This window comes from Amblyomma maculatum, chromosome 3, assembly GCF_055883805.1.
Source record: "Amblyomma maculatum isolate TAMU_Amacu chromosome 3, ASM5588380v1, whole genome shotgun sequence".
Lineage (NCBI taxonomy): Eukaryota > Metazoa > Arthropoda > Arachnida > Ixodida > Ixodidae > Amblyomma > Amblyomma maculatum.
In genome coordinates this window covers 27,115,882-27,143,880 of record NC_139346.1, presented here as the reverse complement: position 1 = coordinate 27,143,880, position 27,999 = coordinate 27,115,882, and the positions used below count along the sequence as shown (strand labels likewise).

Genomic DNA, 27,999 nt, shown 5'->3' with positions numbered 1-27,999 from the left:
GCTACCTGCCAGTCTCTAATCCGTGGGCGCACGACTATAGCACGACTCCCCGTCTTCCCCGGCACGCGTGCCGGTGGCGGGGAAAAGGACGCCCATTTTCAATGGAAATAAAAGTTGTGCAACCAACCAACCAATTCAATACGATGCTGACCCCCACCGGGCGTTCGATCCAGGCGTCCGTACGCCCTTTCATTTGCCGCTTCCTCGAACGCCACACCACACAGCAAACAGAAACAGACCCAGATGTCTGGAGGCATTAGTACAGCAGGCATCAGCGGCGTTTGAAGTTGATTTAGAGGGTAGAAATGGCGCACTATCTGTCACAATTCTCCACGGACACATCTACCACGCCATAAAGGAAGGGCGGAAGGTGGGAGTGGAAGAAGAGAGGGAGATAGAGGTGCCGCATTTGAGGACTACGATCCACGGGAGGGAGATAGAGGTGCCGCATTTGAGGGCTACGATCCACGGCTCTATAATGGCTTTCGCTATCATCGCACTTTAGTGATCCAAAGTGCCCTCTACAATTTTTCTCTCTACAAATAATAATAATAATAATGCTATTTGGTCTATCATGACGCTTTGGTGTTGTGGATGGACGGTGGCTGCTCCTGGCCCTCATAGGGCCGGGACAGGTAGCCTGCCACCGAATTTTTATCTGTTGTAGGCCGTCATTGCAGCAGCCACCGCTGCGGTGATGGACGACGGCTGTTGCTGCGCGCGTCTTTCTTTCCCTCTTCTTTTCCTACTCAATTTTTTTTCTTCTGTCCGCAGGAGGAAGAGGAAGTGGCTCAGCTACAGAGCCAGTAGCAGGCCCGTACATATTTTCCCCTTCTTTCTACAGCCACAACAATAACATTAGCGCACGCGTCTGCACGGCCAATGGCCTGGGCTTCCGCGGTGGCAAGCAAAGCCGTTTATTTTTATTTTTTTGCACAGTCTGCGCCTGCACCAAGAAAAGGAATACCACCGTACGCTATCACGTGTTGTGATAACGTGGGATATAGACTGGCTTCTTCTTGCATTATACGATTAGGCTTCTATCGTATTGCCGGACGCAACCTACTGATACTAAGGCGAAAGCTTTTATTGGCTCATGCTGTCGTGTCGTAGCGGTGGCGTAGCGGTAGAACATTCGCCTCGCATGCAAGAGGACCGGGGTTCAAATCCCGGTGCCGCGCAATTCTCCACCGGATGTAAATAAAAAAAAAATCCGCGTGTCGATGGAATTGCATAAACAGGTTTGAGGCGCGACCTGATACCGGTGAACACCTCCGGCATCGCACTCCCTCACCAGAACAGGAGTTGGCCACCCTGGTGCAGTAATTGGCCACAACCTCCTAAGATAAGCTCCATAAAACCCCGGCCCTCAGTCACCACCGGCTGCGGAACAACTGATCACGGCGGCGGTCAGACCTGTGACGCAGCAGGCGGTGCTAAGAATACCTGGCTCCGTTGGACAGGCCGCCATTGGAAACTGACCCTGGCAACGTTTAACGCTAGAACCCTAGCTAGTGAAGCTAGTTTAGCAGTGCTGTTAGAGGAACAAGAGGGTATGAAATGGGATATCATAGGGCTTAGTAAGGTTAGGAGGCCGATTGAGGCATATACTGTACTGAAGGATGGGCATGTACTGTGTTATCGAGGTTTACCAGAGAGGCGACAACTAAGAGTAGGTTTCCTTGTCAATAAGTATATAGCGAGTAATATAGATGAACTCTATAGTATTACTAAGAAGGTGTCAAACATCGTAATAAGGCTTAATAAGCGGCATAAACAGAAGGTTTTTCCTACATGTAGTTATGACGACCAGACAGTTCAAACCTTCTACGAAGATGTAGAATCGACAATCCGGAGAGTAAAGACGCAGTACACTGTGCTAATGGGCGACTTCAATGCCAAGGTAGGGAAAAAGCAGGCGGGAGACCAGGCAGTAGGTGACTATGGCATTCGTTCTAGAAATAGCAGGGGGGAGTTACTAGTTGAGTTTGCAGAGCGCAATAACTGAAGAATCATGAATACCTTGTTCAGCAAACGGAAGAACCGGAAATGGACATGGAAAAGTCCGAACGGGGTGACTAAAAATGAAATTGGCTTCATAATGTGTTCAACCCTCGCCATTACGCAAGATGTAGGGGTAATCGGAAAAGTGCGATGCAGTGACCACAGGATGGTGAGGTCCCATATTAGCCTAAATCAGAAAGTTAGGTGGGCAGACGAGGTTAAGAAGTTCGCAGGGGTCAAGTGGATGCAGCTAGCACAGAACCGTGCTAAGTGGAGAAATGTGGGAGAGGCCTTCGCCCTGTGGTGAGTATAGTCAGGCTGATGATGATGATGATGCTGTCGTGGACAAAACGTGTCCCGCTTTTGCGGTGGCTGTGATTGGCCGAGGCGGGATGACGTCTAGTGGTCTCAACCAATCGCAAAGCACCACCACTGTATGCGGGAATACGTGCCTTATAGGGCCGTTTGCCAATAAATGATCAGTTACTAATTAGTAACTAATTATTTGATAAATAATTACTATTAACGGCGAATCCCGGAAAGAGAGCAATGGTTAGCCTTGACCGCCTAGTAAAGAGCAGAGACATTAGTCTGCCAACCAAGATCCGTATAACCCATGCTATGGTCTTTCCAGTTGTGATGTATGGATGCGAGAGTTGGACTGTGAAAAAGGCTGACCACCGAAGAATTGACGCGTTTGAATTGTGGTGCTGGCAAAGACTCTTAAGAGTTCCTTGGACTGCCAGAAGATCAAATCAGTCGATATTGTCGACCATAAACCCTGACTGCTCATTGGAGGGTCAAATTCTAAAGTTAAAGCTCAGCTACTTTGGTCATCTGATGAGAAGAGAGGAGTCGCTGGAGAAAGATTTGATGTTGGGAAAGGTTGAGGGTCGCCGGAGAAGGGGCAGGCAGCGAACGCGATGGTTAGATGGCATTCTCGAGGCCTTGCAGATGAAGCTATGTGATGTTAAGAAGATAGTGAGAGACCGGAAAGCGTGGCGTGACATGGTCCATAGGGTCACGAAGAGTCGGACACGACTGAACGCCTGAACTGAACTGAACTGAACGGCGAATCAATCAGTAATTATTCAGTTGTCTCATTATCCACTAATAATTATTTAATATTGTCTAATAAAGAAAATATTTGATAATTAGTGCCAATTGCGTAGCAGAATGCGGCACTCGGGCTTTCGCCTTTCGCTCTTAGTCGCTAATGTTCCTCGTATTTTTTCTTTTTCCTCCATGAGAGAGAGAGAGAGAAATAACTTTATTTAGCCGGATATATCAACACCGACATAACACAAATTCCTTTTTGGCATCGTCATCAAAAAATAACGAGAGTGCCTCGGGCACGCGACAGTTGACTCGTGGCATGGCTGACCACTTATGTACGCTGGCTCTGCGATGTCACAAAGCCGCATAACACGGCCATTTCAGGAGACGCTGCAACCTCCTGTTTGTGCTATCAGATTGGAGAATATGTAATTTTAAACCACCACGAACATCGAATCCTGAAGCAGGCACGGCAGTTCTAGGCCCGTTTCTACAGTCTGGCTGAACCGATCTTTTAGCCCCAATCCAACAGGCCGAGCCATTAAACCACCCGTTGGCTCCGACCGTTTCTCACTTTCCGCCCCCTGAAATGTGGGGAGAGATCTCCCCATCCTACTATCTGCTAGCAGTGGCAGGTGGTCTTTCGCTCTGCTACCACCTGCCAAGGTGGTGTGTAAAGCCGACGACTACGACTACAATACGTAATCCAGGAAAGAGCGCTTAAAAGCTGCGCTCACGCAGGTGCACAATTTAAGGGCCCGGTTGTCAAGTGAGAAGCGAAGATCGGCAATGGGAGTAGGAGATAGGAGCATTAACGCTGCCGTGTCATACGCTCGAAGGCGAAGCTCAAACATCCAGCGAATTTCAAAGCAGGCTCTCTGCGCACGAGGCGGACACGGAACGCAGAGGCCACAAAGGATATTTATTTTAATGCCTGCTTTATCACAAATGCAGTACAACTAGGGAAGAACCCTGGACATGCGAAACATGCTTTTCAAATCACACTAAAACTTCCTCAATGCAGTCAATTTATCAAACAGGCTCAGCCATTCGGGCGTGAGGAGCTCATGGGCAGTGTAAGGTATGTGCGGGATGTTTCCAGAGCAAGACCTGAGCTGTACAGGCGGCGAAGGGTGTTTGGTACCAAGCGTGTGTCAGGGACACACAGAAAAAACGTTGTTGTACGTATAAATTACTGATGTATATTTGGAATGCGTATTGATGCTACAGTGATAATCGTAGAATGCAAATGGGAAGCGCGGAGGCTGTGCCATGCAGTAATTGGTGATGACAGGTCTCAACGTACTAAATATTTGCCTCCGTTATTTCAATTAGGTCTGGCAACCAAGACAAGCCCAATGGGAAACTCGTGACACGTTGTAGCTTCGGTGTGCAACAAACAAGCAAATACAAAATCAGACGGTCGGCAGGCTTAAGTTTCTCTGTCAATAATTATGTTCATCTGATTGGCTCACGCTTGCATACAATGTAGATAAATATGACTGTGCCAATGCTATAGGATCTTCACGGTTGGCATCGGCCAGACCAATACTTAATCTGGGACACGTGAAAATATCAGAAATAAATTATTGCGCCGACTCACTGATAGCAAGCGAAGGCTCCATGCTGTATACTCCATTACGTGATCGCTGCAGCCACATTGATGCTTACAAATGCCGCAGTAAAAAGCAAGCGCAAAGACGTTAGTGGCAGCCTCCTTGCGTATGTATAGTGTCAGATCTTTGAACAACATGCAAGCGTTCCTACATGACGTAAATCTGAATGCAGAACGGGCTAGGCCGCAATTTGTTTGTTTTTTTCGTGATGAGCCTGCCTTCGGACGTATCCACAGCGCGTGCCAGTGGCATAGTGTTGTATCCAGTGTCAGCACGTCATAGTGGCGCGGGCACTGGATACTGTTACTGCGCCTTTCGAAGATGGCACAGTAACACAACACTTGCACGTGATGTAAGCTGCCTAGACTCGTCGGTCGCGCCCTTCTGGTCTCATAACGTGGGTTCTTGCTCTATCTCTTCCTAACGTGAAGACGCATTTCTGTGCTTGTTGCAAATATCACAGTATGCACACTTTTTTCTCTTTCTCCACTCGTCGAGAAGGCCTCGAAGGGCTATTTCACGGGCCCTGATCCAACTTCATTGTGAATCGCAACCCAGGCCATACGCTCGGCCTTCTCAAGCAATCCACTACTCAGGTCGCCAGGATGATCACGCGCGTGTCGCAGAAGCAGAGCGGCATGCGAGAGGGGGATACCCTGCGCCTGGTTCAGAGCCTGGTGCTCGGTCGCATGGGCTACGCCCTCCCATATTTCAACCTCAACAAAGGAGAAGTGGAAAGTGCAGATATGATCATCCGCAAAACTTACAAGACAGCCCTGCACCTACCAATGAACACCTTCAACACAAAACTACTAGCTCTTGGTGTTGACAACACCTTCGAAGAGATCAAAGAAGCCCAACTGGTCACGCAGATAGCCAGGCTCCAGCAGACTCCTACGGGGCGCTCGCTTCTTAGGCGACTGGGGCTAGGTGGAACTGCGGAAATTGAGAATTGTACTGCGAGAGCACCGGACGTAATTCGCCAGACGCTAAAGGTTAGCTCCCTTCCCCGGAACATGGACCCCGACTTGCATGTGGTCCGTATGGCAGCCCGAGCGAAGTATGTACAACAAAATTGAGCTACAAATCCACAACGGTATACACGGACGCGGCTCCGTATACAGGAAGCTCGCATAACAGCGCAGTGGCGGTAGCTATTGATTCCAAACTAAAGGAATTAGCTAGAGCCTCCGTCAGGGATTGCACGGTAACCAAAGGAGAGGAGCTGGCCGTTGCTCTAGTGGTGGTAGCCGGGTATGGAAGGAACACGTCCCTTACCGTTCTTGCAGATTCGAGAGAAGCGTGCCGTGACTACATGATCGACCGCATAGGTCGCGCCGCGCTCAGGCTCCTTCAGAGCGCGACCCCATCAAAAGGCACACACAACATCTACTGGATGCCAGGATACACGGACATAGCAGGGAACGAACGTGCTGACGAGGTAGCTTGAGGATACCCGAGCCGAGCTTCCTCCCAATAGGACGATCTAACCGAGCGAGTCGGCCCTACGTACTCAGACATTCTGAACTACTATAAGGGGGTACGGATCCACTATCTGCCGCCTCATCGGGATCTAAAACAACAAGACGCAGTCTACTGGCGAAGACTGCAGACAGGTACCTTCCCTAACCTGTATATCCTTAGCACGAGTTACCCGTCGCAATATCGGGACACCTGCCCATGGTGTGGTAGCAAATCTTCGTTATACCACATCACGTGGGAATGTAGAAATAACGATAGCTTTCGTAAAAACCCTAATGCGGAGCAGTGGGAGAGCCAGCTGCCCAGCGTTGATCTGGGTTGCCAACTAGGTCTGATCCAGCACGCCCAGCGAGCAGCGAAGCTCAGCAGAACCCTGGAATAGGGGCACCGACACTGTGAGAAGGAGGAAGATGGACCTCCTGCTACTAGCACAAGACCCTCCTAGAGAAATTAACGCATTTCCTATCCTGTCCAGATCGCAATGTGATCTTTCCAGCACTTCTTCTAACCGAGCCACGGCAATTGTACTACTTCAGTCAGCTTTCTCGGGTACAGTCGTCATACAGTTCAATTAGGCGAAGACATAGGAAAGCAGGCCTAACTAAGAACTTTTTCTAGATGTGTTTAAACCTTATTTCACGCAAATTGCAAAGCCCCATAGGGCACATAGCTCAAAATGAGCAGCGTCATCGTAGCAGACTGAGTTAATTTTGTTGGAACTGTGATACTAATACACGGACTGACCCTTTGAAAGGCACGTGTCTCGGCAGTCCACGCATGAGGATAGAGGTGGAGGAAAACTCACGTTCATCTCTTCAAGATGTTCCTTCGGCCCTATTCCGGAGAGCATGAGAAGCTTAGGCGAGTTGATTACTCCTGCAGAGATGATAATTTCCTTGGATGCGCGAACCGTGTGCTTTCGCTGATCTTTCTTGAAGGAGACGGCCACCGCCCTCTTGCCTTCAAACAGTATCTGTAAAGATAGGCACCCGTGACTGTGGGAAATTAAAGTCTCCAGACTTCTTTTTAGGGTCGAAGCCTGCTTTAGTCTCCTAAATCCACATGTTATGCACCCTTTACATCTTGCATCATTTTTAGGAAAACCATTGGACATTCAACCAGCTTTCTTCTAGTGTACATCTGGCATAGGCCCGAAAAGCAAAATGCTATAATAAAAAAGATCCTTATCCATTTTACAACAAATTCTAAGTTGGTATTCTCCCAAAAATGAATTGCTAGAAAAAAGAGAAAACCAAACGAGGGTTCAGTTGTTTTATAAGCTTAGGATTGCTGCGAATGGCTTCCCCTCTGAAGTATAGCAACATGAATTCACCAACCTTAGTCGCCTTCGAATATAACGACACGTGCAGGTTCTTGCGTCCGTTTTTCCCCGCAACAGGCAGCACGAACGCCTTTGACGTAGACCAGCGCTCCTTGCCTCGTACCGTGAACTGGTTCGCCATGAAGCCTGCCCAAGTGCGATGACGACTACGATAAGATTATGTGCGGGGGGATACTCGTACTCATTAGCAAACGCAGGAGAGGAAGGTGACAAAATCATAACATGGTCAAATGGTCATGTTCAGGAAACTAGGAAAGTTGCTAGTTCCATCACATCGGCGTCGCCATCTGTAGAGCGCCGTTGGGTAGCAGGATCCGAACAAGTCAAATGTGGATTCCACCAAATGTTTTTATTTTCTTCTTCCAAGCTGATCCCCGATCGTTCATGGCACGCAGCTCGTGTCTCCTTTTCTGCCGCTCTCATTTTTCATAGAGGACGCTGCTACAGCAGCGGTGTAATTGCGAGATGCAAGCGTCCGACATCGCAACAACTAAATCAGAAGAATGCGTAAGCATCGCCTTAACGAATCGGTCAAGTCTTTGAACAAGCTGAGGTTCGCGAAGTAAAACCTGCGCAGTAATACCGACCAACACTCGTACTAATGCAGGAAAGCACTATTATTACAAGATTACTCTTAAAATAATAAAACAGCACAAGATCAGGCGATCAGTTCAACCGCAAAGGGGGAAATAGTCGTGCTTAATTTTTTTAATTGCCTTTAAGCACACACTTGTTTTATTCCGCTTGTTCAAGGCGCTTCCTCAGGGTGCCTTTCGCTTTCTCCAGGTTACCCAGGGACCGTTCACACATCCCACACTCTCTTTTCTATTCAACTATATTTTCGTGTTTTTAGTTCTATCTCCGCCATCCTTCTCGCCCAGAAGCGTGTAAACCAGGCATAGTCCTCTGCCTAAATTATGCAGTTTTTCTCGTTCTGTTTTATTCCTGTCATCGTAAAAAATATTCTGCTCTCAAATTTTCTACAAAACTTGAATCATCTTCCGAGCTAATCCACGCATGCATTCGCGATATTTCTGACTTGCTTACCCGTTTGCCGCGCTCCGTTGTGGTCGTTGATCTCGTACCCCAGCTCCTCCCCAGCCTTCAGGAAGGCATGTAGGGCTTTTGTCTGGAACTTTGTCGAGCTAACGGTCAGCTCACCACCGGTGCCATGGTAGCCTGGGACATAGCGGAACGATTACAGCAAAAGTTTAATCTCACAAAAACGTCTTTCACGCTTCTCCGCTAACAAATTGCGCCTTTTCGGAAAACACCCCCCCCGAAACATTCATGAGCAGTAATAAAGCATACATCGCACGTTAGCCATTCTTCATCAGCCAAAATATACCCAAATGCAGGGCAAAGGCCTCTCTCTCATATTCCTCTAATTAACCCCGTCCTGTGCTAGCTGCATCCACTTGACCCCTCCCTGCGAATGTCTTGACCTCATTCGTCAACCTAACTTCCTGCCGCCCCCTACTACGCTTTCCTTCCCTTGGAATCCAATTTTTTACTCTGAACGACCATCGGCTGTCCTCTGTACGTACTATATACCCTGCTCATGCCCATTTCTTCTTCTTGATTTCCACTAGAATGTCATTAACTCGTGTTATTTCTCTGACCTACTATGCGCGCTTCCTATCTCTTAACGTTACACCTAAGATTTTTCGTCTCCACTTTGTCCTCAACTTGAGCACGTTATTCATCTAGTACCTTATCCTCAATTCAAAACTGCTAATGCGGCCAGTTAGGCAGTCTGGCAAAAGCGTGACGCTGCATCACACGAAAGCCAGTAATGTATATGTATAGACACTACCAGACGTCTAAACCACGTTCCCGTTGTTGACATTGTTTCTACCCGGTATGACATCGTAAGGCGGCGAAGCGAGCAAGCTCTCACCTTCTTCGGCGAGGCTTGCGTTGGTGTTGTCCTCAGACTTTTTGAAGTAGGGCAGCACCTCGTCGTAGGACCAACCGGTGGCGCCACCTCTGGCCCAGTTGTCGTAGTCGCGCCGATTACCCCGGTTATAGATCATGTAGTTGAGCACACTTCCGCCACCTAGCACCTTGCCTTGAATCCACAGATCCCTCTGCACAGGAAGGAAGGGAGATTCAATAGTCGCGGCACTAGCGCATTGGGTACCAGTTCATGCTGGTGAGCAAGAGGAGTTTCCTTAATTCCTGCAATGATTTGCGATGATGGCCAATGCTCAGGGCGCCGACCCTTTACCCAGTCTCAAAATAAAGTTCTGCAGTTCGAAAGCAACCTTAGATAGAAGGAGTAAACACATTTAAACTACATTCATAATCCAAGAGTTTAAATGATGGTTGGTTGGTTGGTTTGTGGGGTTTAACGTCCCAAAGCGACTCAGGATATGAGAGACGCCGTAGTGGAGGACTCCGGAAAGTTCGGCCAACTGGGGTGTTTTAACGTGCACTGACATCGTACAGCACACGGGCGCCTTGCTCGGTAAATCTCGGTAAATGTAACCTTCGGAACGTAAACTCCATTGATCTTGAGCTACTATGAACGGCAGATAGCCATGGCATCGCAACAATAAAACTTGTAAATTCGGGCGACCATAAGCCAAAATTCTTCAGTAGAAGGCAACTGAAAAATGTAGCCAGTTTCAAAAGTAGCACAGCGGCACATTACTACCTGCCAACAGTGGCAGGCGCGCTTCGGATACCGACGAGTATAGCACGAAACGAAGGAAGGAACTGATGATAATATTAAAGGAAACGTACACAGCGGTAAACGCTAGGTAACTGTCAGATGCACACACCACCAGAACGAACCCAGCTTAGCCTGAGCATCGCCTTCTTCACAACACCACACCAGCGCGTCGTCGTCATTTCGATACTGCGCACTGTAAGCGTATTTCCCGCGCGGGAGAAGCACCGTCCCGGTGCTGCCTACACAGGAGAACTTGAATGGTACGGTTTCAGACTGGCGCCGTGCGCGATTTCTGGATGAGGGGTTGTGGAAGGATACTTGCGCTGTAGAGGGGCGATCTCATAGGCCACATCGGTGACTTGTCGCAGGAAGCAGTAAGGACCCATGTAACGAGGCAGAAGTTTCTCGCACATCCCCACATGGCGGGCTGGAAGCCAAAGAAGCACGAGGGAACCAGGAGGGCAGTGGACGTCTCGGTGATGTAGGTCATAACGACGCTTTTGTGAGCACTGAAACGCGCCAAGCCGGTCTCGAGCAATGTGGCGGGCGGCATCAGCGCGGGCGATGGCGTCCGAAGCTTAACTACAGGAAGAGTTGTCAAGGGGCAGCAAGGTGTCGAAGGGGAGTAAAGGGTTGCAGCCGAAAAGTAGATAAAAGGTAGAGTATCCGGCGGTATCATGGCGTGAGGAGTTATAGGCGAACGTGACGAAAGGTAAGATGTCCCAGTCACGATGGTGATCGGACACATGCATAGATAGCATGTCGGTCATTGTGCGATTAAGGCGCTCAGTAAGCCCGTTCGTTTGCGGATGGTAGGCCGTGGTGAATTGGTGACGAGTAGCACATTAGCGGAGGTCATGAACCATTTTAGAAAAGAAAACAGCGGCCACGATCTGTGAGCAGTTGACGCGGAGCGCCATGAATCAAGATTACGTCATGCAGAAGAAAGTCGGCAACGTCGGAGGCGCCGCTGGTGGGCATGGCCCTGTTTACAGCATATCGGGTATTATAATCAGTCGCCACAGCAATCCGTTTGTTTCCAGAAGTCGACGTCGGAAAAGGCTCAAGAAGATAGAGGCCCACACGAGAAAACGGCTCAGTTGGCACTGAGATTGGTTGCAGGAGCCCACTAGACGGAAGCGAGGGTGTCTTACGGAGCTGACATAGCTCACAAGCGGCGACGTAGCGACGCACAGAGCGGTAGAGACCAGGCCAGAAAAATCGCCGCCGCACACGGTCGTGCGTGCGTGATACTCCCAAGTGTCCTGCTGTAGAGACATCGTGAAGTTGGGAGAGGACAATAGAGCGTAGATTAGCCGGAACAACCAGTAAAAGGTCCGCGCCATCTGGACGCATATTGCGTCTGTATAATGTCTTGTTATGGAGCACAAACATGCTGGCGGAAGAATCACGGTTGTTGCGCAGCTGGTCTATAATTGGTTGCAGGGCAGGATCGCGACGCTGTTCGGAGGCGATATTTATAAAGTCCGAGATGGACAAAATGTAGTCGTCAGCAGTATGGTCGGACAAATCGGGAGGATCTACGGGATGGCGGGACAAGCAGTCAGCGTCTAGGTGTAAGTGGCCGGACTAGTATACCAGATTAAATTCGTACTCTTGTATTCGCAAGGCCCAGTGACCTAAGCGGCCAGTGGTGTCCTTAAGTGAGGACAGCCAACACAAAGCATGATGGTCTGTCACTACACAGAAGGACCGCCCAAACAAATAAGGGCGAAATTCTATCAGCGCCCAAACAACTGCAAGGCATTCCCGCTCTGTAATTGAATAATTGCGCTCAGAGGACGAAAGCAGCCGGCTGGCATAAACAATAACACGGGAGGACCCATGCTGGGACTGGGCAAGGATATACCAATACCATGGCCGCTAGCGTCGCTGCGCAGTTCGGTAAGTGCAGAAGGATCGAAGTGCGCCAGAGCAGGTGGAGTAGTGAGGGCGGAAATAAGCGTCATGAAGGCATAGGGTTGGTCACAACTCCATAAGAAAAGTACATTTTGTTTCAAAGGAGAGGTAAGCGGACGAGCGATGTCTGCGAATTTCCAAATGAAGCGACGGAAGTAGGAGCAAAGGCCAAGGAAGCTTCGCACATCATTTGAGCTACTCGGGGTAGGGAACTTGCGCACGGCTCGAACTTTGTCAGGGTCGGGCTGAACACCATTTGAATCAGCCAAATGATCCAGGACTTTGATTTGGCGCCGACCAAAGTTGCATTTTTTGATGTTCAGTTGAAGACCGGCGCGGCGAAAAACGGCCAGGACTGTAAAAAGTCGATCAATGTGAGTTGCGAACGTGAAAGAGAAAACGACGACATCATCAGCATAAACATGTTGTCCACTTGAAGCCACGGAGGAGCGAGTCCATCCTGCGCTCGGATGTCGCAGCTGCGTTACAGAGTCCACATGGCATCACCTTGAATTGATAGAGTCCGTCGGGGGTGTCAAATGCGGTTTTCTCGTTATCGCGTTCGTCGACAGAAATTTGCCAGTAGCCTGAACGCATGTCGATGGAAGAAAAGTTGCTGGCACCATGCAAGCAGTCAAGCGCGTCGTCAATTCGCGGAAGAGGGTAAACATCTTTCTTTGTTTCGACACAAAATCTCCAACTTTGGTCTTTATTTTTGACCAATACGACAGGGGACGCCCAGGGACTACAGGAAGGCTCAATAATGTTTTGCGCCAGCATCTTGTCAACTTCTTTCTGTATCGCATGCCGCTCAGTGAGGGAAACACCATAAGGCCGTCTGGGGATGTGGCTGGCGTCAGCCGTATTGATTCGATGGGTCAAAACGGATGTTTGGCCCAATGGTCGGTCCCCGAAATCAAATATATCCCTGTACGACAGTAAAAGGTCGAAGAGAGCTCTGGCTTGGTCATCTGGCAGATCCGCAGATATCATGCTTGAAAAGAGGTTCGAATGTGAAGAAGCTGATATATGCTGCTCCGACAGATGCTGAGGCGTTAGAGCAGCAACTTCGCAGTCCGCCAAAGGAACCAGATCAGCAAGTGCGATGCCATGGGGTAAAACTTGGGTCGAGCGGCTGAAGTTAGGGACGGGAAGATAGGTGCGGTTAGCAGTGACGGTCACAACGGTATGAGGGACGTTGCGACGGAGACCATCAGTAATTGGGCCAGTGACGTATGTGCCGTCAGGGACTGCGGGGAACGGGGCCAGTGGAACATAAATAGCAGCTTCGGGCGGTAGACGAACAAACTCGGCGGATCGGAGGCGGGGATTGACATCGTTTTTTTCGGAGCAGTAGAGCAGGGCTAAGCGAAGAAGGCCAGTTGAGCAATCAATCATGGCAGAATGGGCCGTTAAAACGTCGACGCCGAAGATCGCATCGTGAGGGCAGCGGTAGATAACAGTGAAAAGGACAGGGGTAGTGCGACCGCAAATACTCGCGCGCAGAGTGCACAGTCCCACGACGGCAGCGACGCTTCCATCGGCGACACGAACGGCGGATGAAGTGGCAGGTGTGACAACCTTTTAGAGACGGCGGCGAAAGGATGACCTGAGGATTGAAATTTGGGCACCAGTGTCAATGAGGACAGTAACAGGGGTACTATCCACACAGATGTTTAGAAGGTTCCGACGATGAGCGAGGGTCAGCAGAGGATTTTCGGGCCGGGTTGTCAATGCAGCGTCACCTCCGGGAGCTGCATTGGTTAGTTTTCCGGAAGAGAGCCAGTGAAGTTGGGAGATGATGCACGGCGAAGTTGGGGCGAGTGGGACCTCCGGGTCTGAGGAGACGGTGAGCGGCTGGACATGCGCTGGGCAGGAGAGTTGAAGTCACGAAAGCGCGTACCACGAAAATGGTTTGGGTGTGGACCATATTCGGCGCTGCGATCAGGAAAGTAGCGGGGTCGAGGTGGCGGGATCCAACGGCTGCGGCAATGACGAGAAATGTGGCCGACACGTGAACAGTTGAAGCAGATGGGTCGGTCATCCGAGGTTCGCCATTCGTCCGGGTTGCGGTAGCGGAACCGCGTAGGGAAGGGCGCCGTCGGAGCCGCAGCAGCTACCACCGGAACGGTGGGCTGGACAGATGGCTGTGCGTTAGTTTGGAATGAGGGCTGTGCAGACGAATGGCCAGAGTTGAAGCCCACATTCGCGTTGAGGCCTACATTTGTGAACTCCTGGCGAACGACAGATTGTATTAAGGCTATAGTAGCATCTGCCGGCTAAGGAGCGAGCGCAACCGGCGCCATAGCTTCTATCTCTCGGCGAACAATCCTGGTCAAGTTGGAGGTATGAGATGGCTGCTGCAGTGTTGGACCATCTTCACACGAAGACGTAGCAGCTGTGTTTGGCAAGAGGTCGAAGCGTGGAGTAATGTGACGGTGTTTTGCTTGCTCAAACTGCCGGCAAACTTGGATGACTGAGTCGACCATCGGACAGTCTTTGCAAAGCAGCAGATTGTAAACATCGTTTGCAATTCCCTTTAACATGTGGCCCACTTCGTCTGACTCGGACATGGCACTGTCCACTTTTCGGTATAAGGCTAGAATATCTTGAATATAAGACAAATATGATTCCGTCGAAGACTGGGCACGAGATGCGAGGTCTTTTTGTGCGCAGAGCTTGCGTCCAATCGGCTTGCCGAATAGATCTCGAAGCTTCTCCTTGCACATATCCCAGGATGTGATATCGCCTTCATGCGTCTCAAACTAGACGCGCGCCGTACCTGCCAGATAGAAGATGACGTTGGCGAGTATGAGGGTCGCGCCCCAATGATTGTGCTTGCTGACGCGCTCGTACATACCGATCCAGTCTTCGACGTCGGCATGGTGCCGCAAAAGGTGCCCGGGTTTCGAGGCTGCGTCATGACGACTGTGGAAGCCGGTGGTGCAGCTGAGGATGACATCGCGTCGGTTAACATAGTGATTGTACTAATCTGGCGGCCACTACGGAGATCCAGGTTTGCTACGGACGCAGTCTCAGCAATCCTCCACCAAATGTTAAGGGAAACATACACAGCGGTAAACGCTAGTTAACTGTCAGATGCACACACCACCAGAACGAACCCAGCTTAGCCTGAGCGTTGTCTTCTTCACAACACCACACCAGCCCGTCGTCATCTCGATACTGCGCACCGTAACAATATATAAGGTTCGGAAACCTCCAGTCCAAGGTGTTGCTCAAAAAAAAATAGAGTGTCCTTTGATGTCTCTTAAAAGTAGAATCGCTAAAGCCTGCTCTACCTCTCCTATCATTTGCCTCGCATTGATTGCCTGAGCTACTTGGACCAGCTTGTGCTCATAGCTCATTTCCAGTCAGTTGCGGCCCATTAAGCAGTCGTTTGACATATTGGTCGTTCCGTATTCATGCAGAGTCATACATAGTCATTGTAGTCATTACCACTGATGGCTAAGAATTTTGATTATTTCCAATCAGTGGTGGCCATTACAAGTCGTCGTTTGACATACGGGTTGTTCCGTAGTCATACTCAGTCGTGCCTAGCCATTACCATTCATCGCTAACCATATGTGCTCATTTCCAGTGGGTTGCGGACATTACAAGTCGTCGTTTTACATATTGGTCGTTCCGTAGTCACGCTTAGTCAAGCGTAGTCATTGTAGTCATTAGCACGCATAGCTAAGCATGTTTACTCATTTCCAGTCAGTTGCAGTCATTGCAAGCCGTCGTTTAACATATTGGTCGTTCCATAGTCATTTTCGTAATTTTATGATAATTTTGTTAGTACTATTCATTCATTAACTCTATCGATATCTAATGTGTAACTTTAATTCATTACTAATCACCATTAGCCGTTTTCATTCCTGAGTTTCCTCTTCTTATATCTGTTATTAGCAAATGACACATCAGCGCACAGATGAGATGAGCAGGTCCCAAGCACAAATCCGACGCACAGATCCCGCGGACAACTCTCGCACACGGCCTTCATTCCGATAGCCTAGAAAGTAGCATTCGTTCCATAACTCCAGCAAACACAGAGTTACTCTTGGTTTCTATTCCAGATGCAGCGGTCGCTGCTAGACGCACGGGCCTCGTCCCAGACATTCGCTATCTACTCACTTGTCCCGCTTGTTCAAGCTGTTTGCGACCTTCTTTTAGGAATTTTTATATTGTTTTTTCTTCCGTGCAGTGGTTCTTAGCATATCTGGCATATTTATCGACAGGTATTCAACATGTCCCCAGGATTATTACTTCGGCCGGTTAGCAGGTGGACTGTAATAAAACAGCATTATCACTGTACTTGGTGTAGTCGACATAACATTTCTCATTCTCACACTGATGCTTCCCCATCAGCCTCGGTGCATCTGCTAATGCATTAACGGTGCGAAGGCATGTGTCCTGTTTTGCTGCGGTGATAAAGGCATGTTTGAACTAATACCAAGTTATCGCAGTATTCAGCTTTATGCAGCATTGAAGAAATGATATTAACCGCTTTCTATAGCGCCTGCTTCCTCCCCGTCCTGAGGCCTCTCATGACAGCAAAACTTCTCTTCTGATGACCTGGTGAGTCAACTTGATCTCATTGACAGACCACTTTTTTGTACACTGTTTCCGCGAAACCAATCGGCTAAATGGAACACACACTTGCGAAAAGAAAGGGCATTGTTCCACCAGGGTTTGTTCTGTCTACTTTGATGTCCGGGGTGCGTTTATAACCGGATTTAGGTTACTGGGGTGAACTGGTCATTGTGTTAGTTTCCTAAACGTCGGTGCTCTTCGTACCTCAAATATAAGAGCAGTCAGAAAAGTGGAGGCAAGGGATTTCTGCTCCCGTCTGAGTGCCGAGAGTGAAGGTGACGCATTTTCTGCAACTCGGGAAGTTTCTCATTCAGCGGTTCTTGTAAACAAAGCGAACTGGCCAGAGCAATAGCTGCGGTGTACCTTATGGACCATCCACGGCTTACGCAGGATGAGAGACCTGGTCGTTGCAGATGCAAGGGCACATGAGTTTATTCTTCCCGGTGAAAGGAATAACTAATGTTACAGTGGGTGGGGTAAATGTGACCACTACTCACCCCTCCATTCTCGCTAATACCGCTCATAAAATGTAAAGGCCCTCAACAGGGCAATATTCTTCGCTCTCATCAGCGGGGAAAATTGCCCAGCATTACTGGACACATAATCACGAGTATAGCGTAAGCACTTGGCAGTGGCCGAGCACAAGCAGCTTTCCAAATGTTCCCTGAGTGCCACACTATGCATAAAAGACATTATTCTCGGTTCTAATCTGCAGGACAATAGCCCAACAGGAAGTAGCAGATTATTTGTTGCCTGACATTATCGCGGTCAAAACATTGGGACGCTGCGAGAACCAACGCAAACCGCTCCCCTAAGGCGCCAAAACACGCATGATCTTCTGTCCTTGAGAGGCTGAACTTCAGGTGGACACTTCACATAAGGGAAACAACCGACACACGTAAAGGTTGCAGCCATACAGATGGCAAAATAATATACTTCCTTAAGAAAACAAAGGCATTACATTTTGGAGAACGACTTATAAAGCGGCCTTCTAGCTATACTGTTTTGTGGGTGTCGCGAATGTTAATAGGGGATTTGCTTCTCGCGCTGGTTCCTGCGGTGAGCGCGAAACGGATTGAGGAAAGCAGCCACTTGACGTCACTGTCGATGTGTTCCGCCGAGTAATTTCCTCGTTGTATGCGTCTTTCTTTAGATTTGAACCCCTTTACGACTTAAAAATCTCTCCGGCATCAATCATTACAAGAATACCGTTGACAGATACGATCTCTGAGCTTATTTCCTTCTTTTACCTTCTGCAACTTCACAGACTTCCCAAGCATACCGCCTTTTTTAAAATCACTTCAGCGCAGTCATCTTGCAACACGGCCACATTAAGCCACAGTGGAAGACACGGCGTCGTTGTACTAAGTAGTTCACGTCGCCGGGAGCGAAAACTTCCCCAGCATGCCTCTGGCAGAAGCCAGTTCGCAGGTTATTTGCAAAGCACTGATTGGTCGGCGGGTTCTCCGTCGTCACCAGACTACGAGACGTGATAGAGTTTTCAGGAGTTACGGAATCGAACCCGGGACTCTTCGGCACCAACACAAGCATGCTACCTCTTATGAATTTCGTGCGATTCCTCTTGAATTGATAAAAAATATACTACGAATAAAGGGGTTCAGCCTTAAAATATGTGAAATTCAGCTTTCGTTCCTATGAAAGCCAGACTTTGCCAGCACAGTATACTGGGGTTGGTCTTATTCAATCTTTATATTAACGACACAACAGCCATTAGTGATCAGTTGTCACTAGTTATCAGCAGTGATAAACATTTAAATGACATGTATTGCAGAAAAAAAAGCATTTGGCCATTATGCAAATACACCTTTCGATGCTCACGCGCTGGATTTATCTCAATTACTGAATTTTGTTTCTGTTAGGCAAGTATGCGTTTTCAAATGTTTATAAAGTAAACATAAAGTTCAATACCCAGCAATGAGTATTTCATTCACATGTGCAACTTCAAAAAGGAACATTACAACTACCGTCCTCATTGAAAAAAAGAGAAATGGGGGAGCTGCTTTTCTGTTGAACATCGGTTTAACAGGTTGACATAGCTTATGTCGTATCCGCTAAATAGCCTGGAAAAGAAACACATTGATCGAGACTGAAATAATATTTTATGGAGAACGATATTCACAGATTGAAGAATGTGACATTTTTTTTAAAATACCGTGTATTATTTGCGTGCATATAACCTCCGCGCAGCCAAGTTAAAAGCAGGCAAGAACCTCGTCAAGGTTCTCGCAGCCGCTCTTTGTTCTTCTCCTGGTATTAATTTTCTAAATGGCGGAAAAATGGCTGATTAAAGATTGTGAACGATTATGAAAGACTTCAGTGTGAATGTCACGCAGACACGTTGGTAAGCATCTGTTAAAGCTGGCCTTTTAATCTATGTTAAGCGGTATTTCGCATTACGGAATAGATCAGGCCTCTGTGCTAAATAGAACAGACATATTAAGGGATTAGCGATTAAGCGAGTTGAAAATCGTGTGTGCACGATTGGCGATCTGGAATGGGAGCCGGAAAAGAGGAGCCGTTAGAACTGCCGCGTCACACACTTAGCTCAAGTGTCGCCCAGATGTTTCTCACAGGCTTCGAGAAAAAAAAAATACCAGAGCTATTTGTTATTCATCTTACTTATTTTAACTCGATGTAATTACTCTTTTTTACGCGATACTTACTGATACAAACTTTCTGTGGCTATAGCCTTTGTATGCTGCAGTTTCAGCAGTAAATGTAGCGCCATTGTAATGACGGTTATTTACATTTAGTCGAACAAGGTTATAACAAACGAAAGCACCCGCCGCGGTGGCTCAGAGGTCCTGAGCCTCGGCTACTAAACAAGAGTACCCGACTGGCTGCAATCTGCTTCGATGTTTTTTTTTTGCCATTTTTGTTAGTGAGAGCACTACAAGAGGCCATGGTTAGTAATTTGTTAGTCATATATATATGCTCCACTGCTCTCTGCCAAACTTAACGGACTGTCGGCTAGACTCTCGCGTAGAATTGGGTTGCAAAACGTTTATTTCGTCACCTAGTAGTCGCTATATAGAACTGAATTTGAATTACCCGCGCGAGGACAGGTAGATATGATCTCACAAAACAGCTTAGCCAATCAGAGAGACGTCAAAAACAAGAAGCAACATGATTCTTGGTTGGCGGTGATGAGTCATTTCTCATGTCCTGTGGCTGTTCTTGCAGTAGCTGCGTAGCTCCGTAAACAACAAAGCGCGTTTTATTCGCCAGTAGGACCGTTGGCATCAACGTATGCAATCGCGTAGTTAGGCGTTAGAAGCCTTTTCACGCTTACAGAGCATTTTACAGCTATACATGAAATACAGCGCGAAAACACAGGCGCCGTGACGCTCCAGCTCCATTTCTGTGCAGTTTATGCATGTGAGACTTCAAGATTTGTTCGCTCTGAGTAGCGCTCTGAATTATGCTTAACTGCGCGAAAGGAACCTGAACCAGAAATGCGGCAAAGGTTTACAACTCATCAACTAATGAACTTCGAGTGCATCCTGAGCCAAACCGGAACTTGTCTGTCAAGAAGAGACACACAGAAAAGTTATCCCGGCACATGTGGTGCGTGCGGGATTCCGCACAGGTATGGCAAAGTTGCATAAAATCAACCTGTTTGATTTTTTAAAATTTACATTGGTAAGCAAAACAACTGACGCGCACCTGTTTGACAGTGGCAAAGGCGCAGTTCTCCTGCGTCTCAGTGTAGAAGGCCCAGTCGATTTCCGAGTGCTGGCTCACGGTGGTGAAGAACGGCACGTCAGTCACTGTGTCCTCCAGGCCGCCAGCCTCCAGCAGAAGTACCCTCGTCGATGGGTCCTTGGAGAGCCGATTGGCCAGTACTGAACCCGCCGATCCGCCACCCACTGCAAATCACCGCCCAGGAAGGTAGCATGTAGTGACTTAGCAGTTTTTTCCTCACGTTTTTCTTATTTTAACTTCAAAGTGCGCAGCACACTAGAGGGTGGAGGGAATATCAAAAATGCAGATAGCATCAATAAAAAATTCCCTGATATGCAAGTGAAAGCTTTGTTATGATTGGTTATGCTGTGTTGCTAAGCTTGCTTAAGCACCGTCAGACACGGTTTGCTGTTTAACTCCCCCATTGCTGTCTGCAAACGTCAAGGAAACGCCGAAACACTGCACAGTTCGAGCGCGTGACTTCTCCATGGCTGCCTGTGGAACCTCAAAGACACCACAGTCGGGTCTAGCCGACACAAATATATACCTAGAGCATTTTTAATGTAGAAAGGCGGAAGGAGGAGGGGGTCCAAGGAGATGAGCCAGTGGGGCAGTTGTGGTACCACTATGGAAGGAAAGGAGAGGCAGGGGATTGGAAGGCTAACATGGATATGTGAGCCTTCCAAGTGATGAAGCTGAAGTGGTTCAGCTTCATCACTTTCACCAGCGCTGCAACAGGAGACAGGGAACAAGGGTCCGTTCGTCTCTGCTTGTTCCCTGTGTCCTGTCGCAGCGCTGTTATCAAGATTGGAAGGCTGTGTGGCATTACGTCAGCAATGTTGTATATTTGTTGTATATTGTATATAAGTGAGTCGCCTTTATGTTAAAGTTTAGCGCGCCTACCTGAATGATGTATATTTGTGCAGATACGTATACTAATGAAGTTTTCCAGGTGTGCGAAGAAGAAGAAGAAGAAGAAGCAGGTGTGCGAAACAGAAGAGCAAGCGAAGCAACACTGGTGTACCCCATATCAGGAGGTAGTTGCAGTGGCAGTCAAACTTAGTAAGGCAACTGTTGTAGTTGTGTCAGTCTGTGTCAGACCTGGCCGTGGCTCTTCCCCCCGCATAAACCTGGGATGGTTACTGAATCTTAGGCAACAATACCCGCTATGTCCAGATTTATTTGGTGGTGACTTCAATGCACCTCACCCGAACTCGGGATACCCCACCTTAACTCCTCGCAGCAGGCGAGTGCGGGACGCCTTTACGGATGAATTGTTTATTCTCCTGAACCATCCACATACACCAACGAGGACTGTGCTTCATACTCGCAGTGGAACATACGCTCCAGATTTTACGTGCTGGTCAGGACCCGGCACTCCCTCGTGGCACTCAGAGCCGGACTCCTGGGGGAGTGACCCTCATCCTATCGTCATCGGTCTCTATCCATTACAGGCCCGACGATTACGCCGCAAGTGTTCATTTTTCCATTGGGACAATTTTCGCGCCATTCTTCAAACTCATTCTGTGCAGTCGACACCATCGCTTCTAGACCGCATAAAAAGCGCACAAATGAGGCTACAACCATTACCTGGGTGGATGTTGGTCGACCAACACCGGATGTGCCTCAGCTCAACTAGTGGGCTGCTCGTCGACAAGCGGAATTGACTGCATAGAGACCCAGCGTCTGCGCAAGCACGTACAAGATTCAATTACATTACTGCTAGGGCTCGAAATTCTGAGCGTGATCTCTCACGACGACTATGGCATATGTGGTGCGATATGAGTTCTCCATACATTCATCGAGTGTTTATCTTTGCCTAACCTTCCATGCCAGGGAGCACGGTTGTCATCGTCTTGATGCAGCGGCCACAGCATACCTTGCAGCAAACGTGTCTTCGGATGATTTTGCAAGGCAAACAGCCCGCAAGTTTTTCCCCAATTAAGACGTGTTGCCTGCACCAGTTAAAAGAACTTCCTTGTGGGGCATGCCAGCCCATGTCGATAAGCTGCCATTTGCTGCCGACATCGAGGGAATCGCGCGCCCATTTTCCATGCCCGAATTAATTGCAGCTATAAGAACATAGTGAGAGACCGGAAAGCGTGGCGTGACATGTTCCATAGGGTCACGAAGAGTCGGACACGACTTAACGACTGAACTGAACTGATAGATGAAGCCAACCGAAAGACAGCGCCCGGTCCGGACTCCATTACGTAAGATGTTTATAACAACCTCAGTGGTAAGGCACTGCCTCAACTCCTTGACACCATTAACAAGGTATGGCTAGAGCGCGATTTACCGAACAGTTGGAAATCAGCTTATGTGATCCCTATTCCAAAGCCAGCGAAAACACCAACAGACCTAAGCAACTTTCAATCTATTACCTTAACGCCAACAATTTGCAAGTTTGCCGAGAAAATTCTCGCTACACGAATCTCGTGGTGGCTTGAACATCACGGTTTCTACCACCCGGCCCAAATTAGATTCGGACCATCTATAGGCACAGAAGACGGATTGGCTGTCTTGGCCAAGCCTTCAGTAATATAATCCTCCCGCACCCACAATGTACGCACCGTCCTCGACATGGATGTAGAAAAGGCTTATGATAATATCAGTCATGCTGCCATTCTGGATTCAATTGACATGCTCCACTTACCACTTAAGAGTAAGCAAGTTTGTAAAATCTTTCATTGAAGGTAGACAATTTGCAATACACCTCAGTGGCGCGGCGCTATGATTATTTGTCCCTTTTTTCGGCGTACCCCTGGGATCTGTGTTATCACCAACCTTATTTAATATTGCGTTTATCTCTCTTGCATGGCGGTTACATGAAATTTCCGCTGCAAACTTTTTTAATATACGCAGATGACATCACGGTGTAGAGCATGCACAACGACCTAATGATTCAATCCTCTGCCCTGCAATTAGCTTTAGGCATTACGTGTACATATGCATCTTCCATTGGGCTTGAACTTTCCGCCAGTAAAACTACCTTCATATCAGTCGCCAACCGCTGGGGCCGCCATAAACTATCGGCAACACCTATTCGTCTACTTCTGTCCGGAACCCCACTTCAGGAAAGTTCAACAGCAAGAATATTGGCCTTAACAATTCATGAGTCAGGAACTGGAACTTCATGGCTGTCTGGCGCTAAAAAACAGGCTTTATATACTTTGGGTCTGATTAGACGCATTGCTCCAAAAACGGGCGGCGCTCGCTCAGATGTTGCAAGACAGTTGGTGCGGGCAGTTGTGCAACCGCGTCTTGTTTATCAAGCCCAATTTCAGCATTTGAGAATGACACAATGGGATTAACTTGAGACGATAAATCGAGAGGCAATGAGGGTCATCACCTGCCTTCCTCGCATTGCACCAATCATGGCAATCCAAGAAAACGCACAGCTAAAGACATTAGACGAACTAGTGCAGCAACGACGTGATGCACGCAGGCTTAAGGCCACACTCTCTCACGCAACGTGCGCTCTGAGGGCTTATGCTTCGACACATTCACTACTACTACCGCCACTGCCAGTTCTTCTTCATTGGCGCTTTGTACAGCATAGCGATAACAAGCCAACTGATTTACGACGACCGAGAACACAAGAAACGGCGTCGTCACTCCGCGACCGAATCATGGAACAGGACGCCCGCTTGCCACATTGTCCCATTATAATTTACGTGGACGCAAGCATTCACGCCTGCGAAGTGATAACAGCAGTTTACTGTCCTAGCAAGGCTTCACTAAACAAGACATGAACATTTCAGTTACCGGAACCTCCATATTCTTTTTCTGCGGAATTGCTTGCAGTGCAAGAGGCGCTTCGCTCTGTGACCGCCATTCCCATGCTTCCCACGGCCCGTATTATCATAAGTACTGATGCCCTCCAGGTGACAAAGCTACTTAGATGCGTTAGAAGCAGCCCGGAAATCTGCAAAAATATACAGTCTAGCGGCTCGCATACCCCATCTAATTCGTATTGAATGGACTCCGCGTGACCTTTTAAGTGCTCAAAGCCACGCGGATTCTGCAACTCGCCTTTCGCCCTCGACCTCGACATCACCAAACTTCATAAAATTGGACAACGCTACCCTGCTGTTAGCAAGAAAGGAGCATCTCCGGCGCCGTACACGCGCTTTTATACCTCCGTGTACGGCGAGCCTCCCCCACGGTCTAACCCGTGCAGAGGAGGTGGCGCTTCGGAGGATTAGAGTTGGGGTGGCCCTAACACCAGCAGTGATCCGAAAGTGGCCACAATTTCGGTATTTATAGCCACACCCTGGGTTCCCAGTTTGCAAGTCTAGAAATATAGAAGCTGACATCCATCACCTGCTGTGAGAATGTCCAGCGTTGAAGCCGACGCGGATCCGGCACCTGGTGGCAGCTGGCCTTTCCCCCATAATCCGCAGTCATATGCCGTTTGGAAGCTGGGATCGCATCATCGTTCACTCCTCGATTTCATTCCATCAGCTAACCTTTTTGCATTCATTTGACCACACCCTTCATCCGTCATAACGCTCCTTTTATGCCCCGATCGAGGCATAAAAAACTTCGCAAAAAAAAAGCACGTCGCCGTCTCCTCGTGCCACATCTGAAGTGAAATTCTCATCGCTGGAGAGCGTAGCTCGACGAGGCTAGCAAAGCCTCCGCTTAAGAACTTGCAGAACACTAGAGAAAGGACTGTTCATTCCATCATCATCATCACCATCGGCCTTCAATGCAGGGCGAAGGCCTCTGCCATATTTCTCCAATTAACCCGGTTTTGTGCTAGCTCCATGCATCCACTTGACCCCTGCGAATTTCTTAATCTCATCCGCCCACCTAAATTTCTGCCGCCCCCTGCTACGCTTTCTTTCCCTTGGAATCCAGTTTGTTACCCTAAGCGACCATCGGTTATCCTCTCCTTGCACTACATGCCCTGCCCACGCCCATTTCTTCTTAATTTTCACTAGAATGTCGGTAACTTGAGTTATATCTCTGACCCGCTCTACACGCTTTCTATCTCTTAATGTTACCCGTACCATTTTTCGTTTCATAGCCCTCTGCGTTGTCCTCAACTTAAGTAGAACCCTCTTATTTAGCCTCCAAGTTTCAGCCCATATCAGCTAGCAAAGGATTACGTGTGCACCTGTACTTGAGCGTACCGCATTTTCTCAGCCGTGTCGTCCACAGCTGGAGAAAGGTATATGTTTGATTTTGGTCTTTATTCATGTTTCTGTATACTTCGTACTCCAATACATTTCGCCAGTTGATAGTGAGTACTTCTTCTCTCTTCCTTCGCATCTGTCCTTGTCCTAGCGTTGCCGAAACAACAAGAATCCTTAACAACTCGTCCAATTCTCTACCCATATGTAAGTGGATAACGACCTGTACACAAACGCCCATAAGTTCAAACTTGATGGTTCTTGGGTCCACTAGAGCTTCTGGACATCAATGGCTGCTTAATTGCTTTGTTTTTAATAATTAGCACAAGTTATAACATTACTTCTTGCTTAAGATTCGCCGCACCGCATATAAGAGGACACCCCCTTGATCTGTGTTGCTTTTCAGTGAATGCCACTCAAATGTGCTCGAGTTCGTGCTATTTGGGCGCAGTAAGGAACTCAGCGAAAGTCGCTGGCACTGAAAGACAGCGATACTTCACTCCAGGGGCTCAGCCTAATGCGCATTGCAAATTCTTGCGCACGTACTTTCTCATAGCTTGCAGCAAAGTGTAACCTGGCTTTGCACGGGGCTTGAAATAGGAAATGTTGGATCAATTAGACGAATATCGGTTAGAACATTGGATATACCTGCTTCTTAGAAGCATATCAAAAGTTTCCAGTAGGAAAACAAAGAACTTATTTGACATTTGTTTTCACGTTTCGTCACGTGGTTTTTCTTCCTTTGATCCCCAGCTCTGTAAAGGAAGGTTTTCGGCCGCAGGTGTCCGTTAAAATTCATACGTATATATGTTGCTCATTATGCCGTCATATGTATGTGTAAAACGTAACATGTGAATAAGGATATCACATCTCTGTGTTTGTAGTTATCTTTGTATAGTTTTGAATTTTTGTGCCATTTTGTGCCCACCCCTGCTAGCAGTCAAGCGACTCCGCAGTATCAATAAATTAATAAACACCTCGTCCATTGGCTGCACATATCTATGTAAACAAAGCATTCTCGCCTTCGTTAGTTCGAAATGGACAGTTGCACCGCTGATAGTCCGGCATTCGTTCATGAAGCAAGCCAGTATCGGCACTACAATTTTATCCCTGGGCCGCGTCCGCTCAAGGACGTTTACGGTGAGACGTTCACTCTGCAACCCCATCCGGACAATCTGCTGCGCCTTGCACGCGGCGGAGGCCTTTGTTTACACCCGTCATCCTCGACTGATCATCGCACGCCACGCGAGGCTGCAAACGGACAATATCAAGTGCCCTCCACGCCGCATCGAATAGCTACAGGAAGCAGCTACGCACACGGCGTCGAGGTCACGTCCGACTGGACTGTTAGCACCCGCCTGGTCATTTCTGAATCGGAAGGAATTGCATCCAGAATCTGTCCATACCACATCATAGAATATCCATAGTGGCCCCCGAGAGACAGTTAAAGTTGGACGAACATTGAGCTGATGGCATGTAGTAATGCGGAACCCAAAACACTAGGGCAAGACACAACGAAACGATAAAACGAAAGCAAAAAATTGTAAACGGTTTCTGGGATATAACATCCCGAAGCGACGTACACTAGAGAGACAATGGAGGGCTGCGTCTAATGTCGGCCACCTGGGGGGCTTTATGGTGCGCATCGACATTACACGAGCAGCCTTCATCGAAACGCTGTCACTGCCTCCCGAATCCAATCTTTGTCTACTGGATTAGTGATCGACCTACTTATATAAGCACAAAGCTCATCTTCATGGCCGAAGAACGAGTGCTGAAATGTGCATTCGTTCTAACACTTAATTTGACCTAACGCCTGCTTTTCCATCGATTTGTGCAATCTTTCTTGTTTGTGCAGCGATTGGCCAGCGGAAGTAATTGAGTTATTAATTACGAAGGGCTTCAGTTTATTTTAGCAATGTCTCTCATTTCAGAGAAATATGAGACAAATTGAATTCCGTTGGCACTAGTGACCACGTTGACAAATATTTTCAAAATACACTTTCTTTAGGCCTAGTTGGTCACCTACGTCTTTGCCAAAAGTAACAAGGCCGCATGTTTTGCTTCTCGCTTGTATTCTAAAGCCAGCATGGATTCCCAGAGGATCACAACTCGTTAAGAACAGGAGCTCGTCTTTAGTTTGCTCAGATTTAAAGCTTAAAAAGGGGTACGAACTCTCTACTACCCGACTGAGCAGAGGAACACGCAGCCTGGTTACGTTTGGCAAAGACGGTACCTGTTGGTCACGTGCAGGCTGCGTGATAAATGCATTACACACTACGTGCTACTTTGCTAATGCGGGACGAAAAAAATACGTTAATTATGAAGGGAGTTTACTCTGTTGCGCTGCAAGCGGCGACCGTACCTTTGGTAGCGGAGGTCGCTTTTCTTTCCGCTCAGAAACATGCATACTTACGAGCATTCCCCAGCTCAGTTCTCCCTCATGAGTGTCTACAGTACCTA

At 48.2% G+C, this 27,999-nt stretch overlaps 1 protein-coding gene across 1 annotated transcript in view; it reads right to left on the bottom strand.

The window, feature by feature from the left end:
- Positions 1–27,999, bottom strand: part of LOC146194395 (glucose dehydrogenase [FAD, quinone]-like) — a 75,163-nt gene that overhangs the window by 26,917 nt on the left and 20,247 nt on the right. Inside the window, exons 2-6 of the mRNA XM_084596049.1 lie at positions 20,378–20,580; positions 9,401–9,590; positions 8,548–8,679; positions 7,496–7,626; positions 6,964–7,131 (exon numbers count right to left, since the gene is read on the bottom strand). Coding sequence (XP_084452175.1) covers positions 6,964–7,131; positions 7,496–7,626; positions 8,548–8,679; positions 9,401–9,590; positions 20,378–20,580 — 824 coding nt within the window. The remainder of the gene's footprint in view (positions 1–6,963; positions 7,132–7,495; positions 7,627–8,547; positions 8,680–9,400; positions 9,591–20,377; positions 20,581–27,999) is intronic.